The sequence below is a fragment of the Aptenodytes forsteri genome, unplaced genomic scaffold (assembly GCF_000699145.1).
Source record: "Aptenodytes forsteri isolate BGI_AS27 unplaced genomic scaffold, ASM69914v1 Scaffold147, whole genome shotgun sequence".
Lineage (NCBI taxonomy): Eukaryota > Metazoa > Chordata > Aves > Sphenisciformes > Spheniscidae > Aptenodytes > Aptenodytes forsteri.
The window spans coordinates 706365-706872 of NW_008795320.1; the positions used below are offsets into that span (position 1 = coordinate 706365).

Sequence of the window (508 nt, forward strand, 5' to 3'; positions counted from 1 at the left end):
CTCAGGTGTCCCCAGCCTCGAGGATGCACCAACGGCCCCTGGTGAGGAGGATGCCTCCGGGGAGGTGAAGAGGGAAGAGCCCCCCACGCCTCCCGGCTCGGCCACCCGCAGCCCCTGGCCATCACCCACTGCTCCCCACCCATGGGTGCCGGAGGCGCCCGAGTCCCCGAGTGCGGGGCCGCTCTTCGAGCCCTCCACGGCGGCTTTGCTGGAGGGGCCGGGGGGGTCCCCGCTGCTGGATGCTGACAGCGGGAGCGGCGAGGAGCCAGGGCTGGAGGAGCGGGAGCTGCTGGCCTGGGCGGGCGCCGGCAATGCCAGCCAGCACGGTGAGTGCTGTGCTGCGGGGTTGGGGTGCTGGGGGTACCTGGAGCTGATGGGCATGGAGAGAAACAGGCTGGGTGGCAGGAGGACCTCAAGATTGACACCTCCCCCCCCAGGGAGGCACAGTGCGGTGCCGACCCATGGGGTTAAGGCGGAGGTTTGGGGGGGGGGGGTGTTTTTCCTTTTA

At 70.3% G+C, this 508-nt stretch overlaps 1 protein-coding gene across 1 annotated transcript in view; it reads left to right on the forward strand.

The window, feature by feature from the left end:
- NCAN (neurocan) overlaps window positions 1-508 on the forward strand; it is a 10649-nt gene that overhangs the window by 6336 nt on the left and 3805 nt on the right. The window contains 1 exon segment of the mRNA XM_009279850.1: window positions 6-326. Within this exon segment, the coding sequence (XP_009278125.1) occupies window positions 6-326 (321 nt within the window).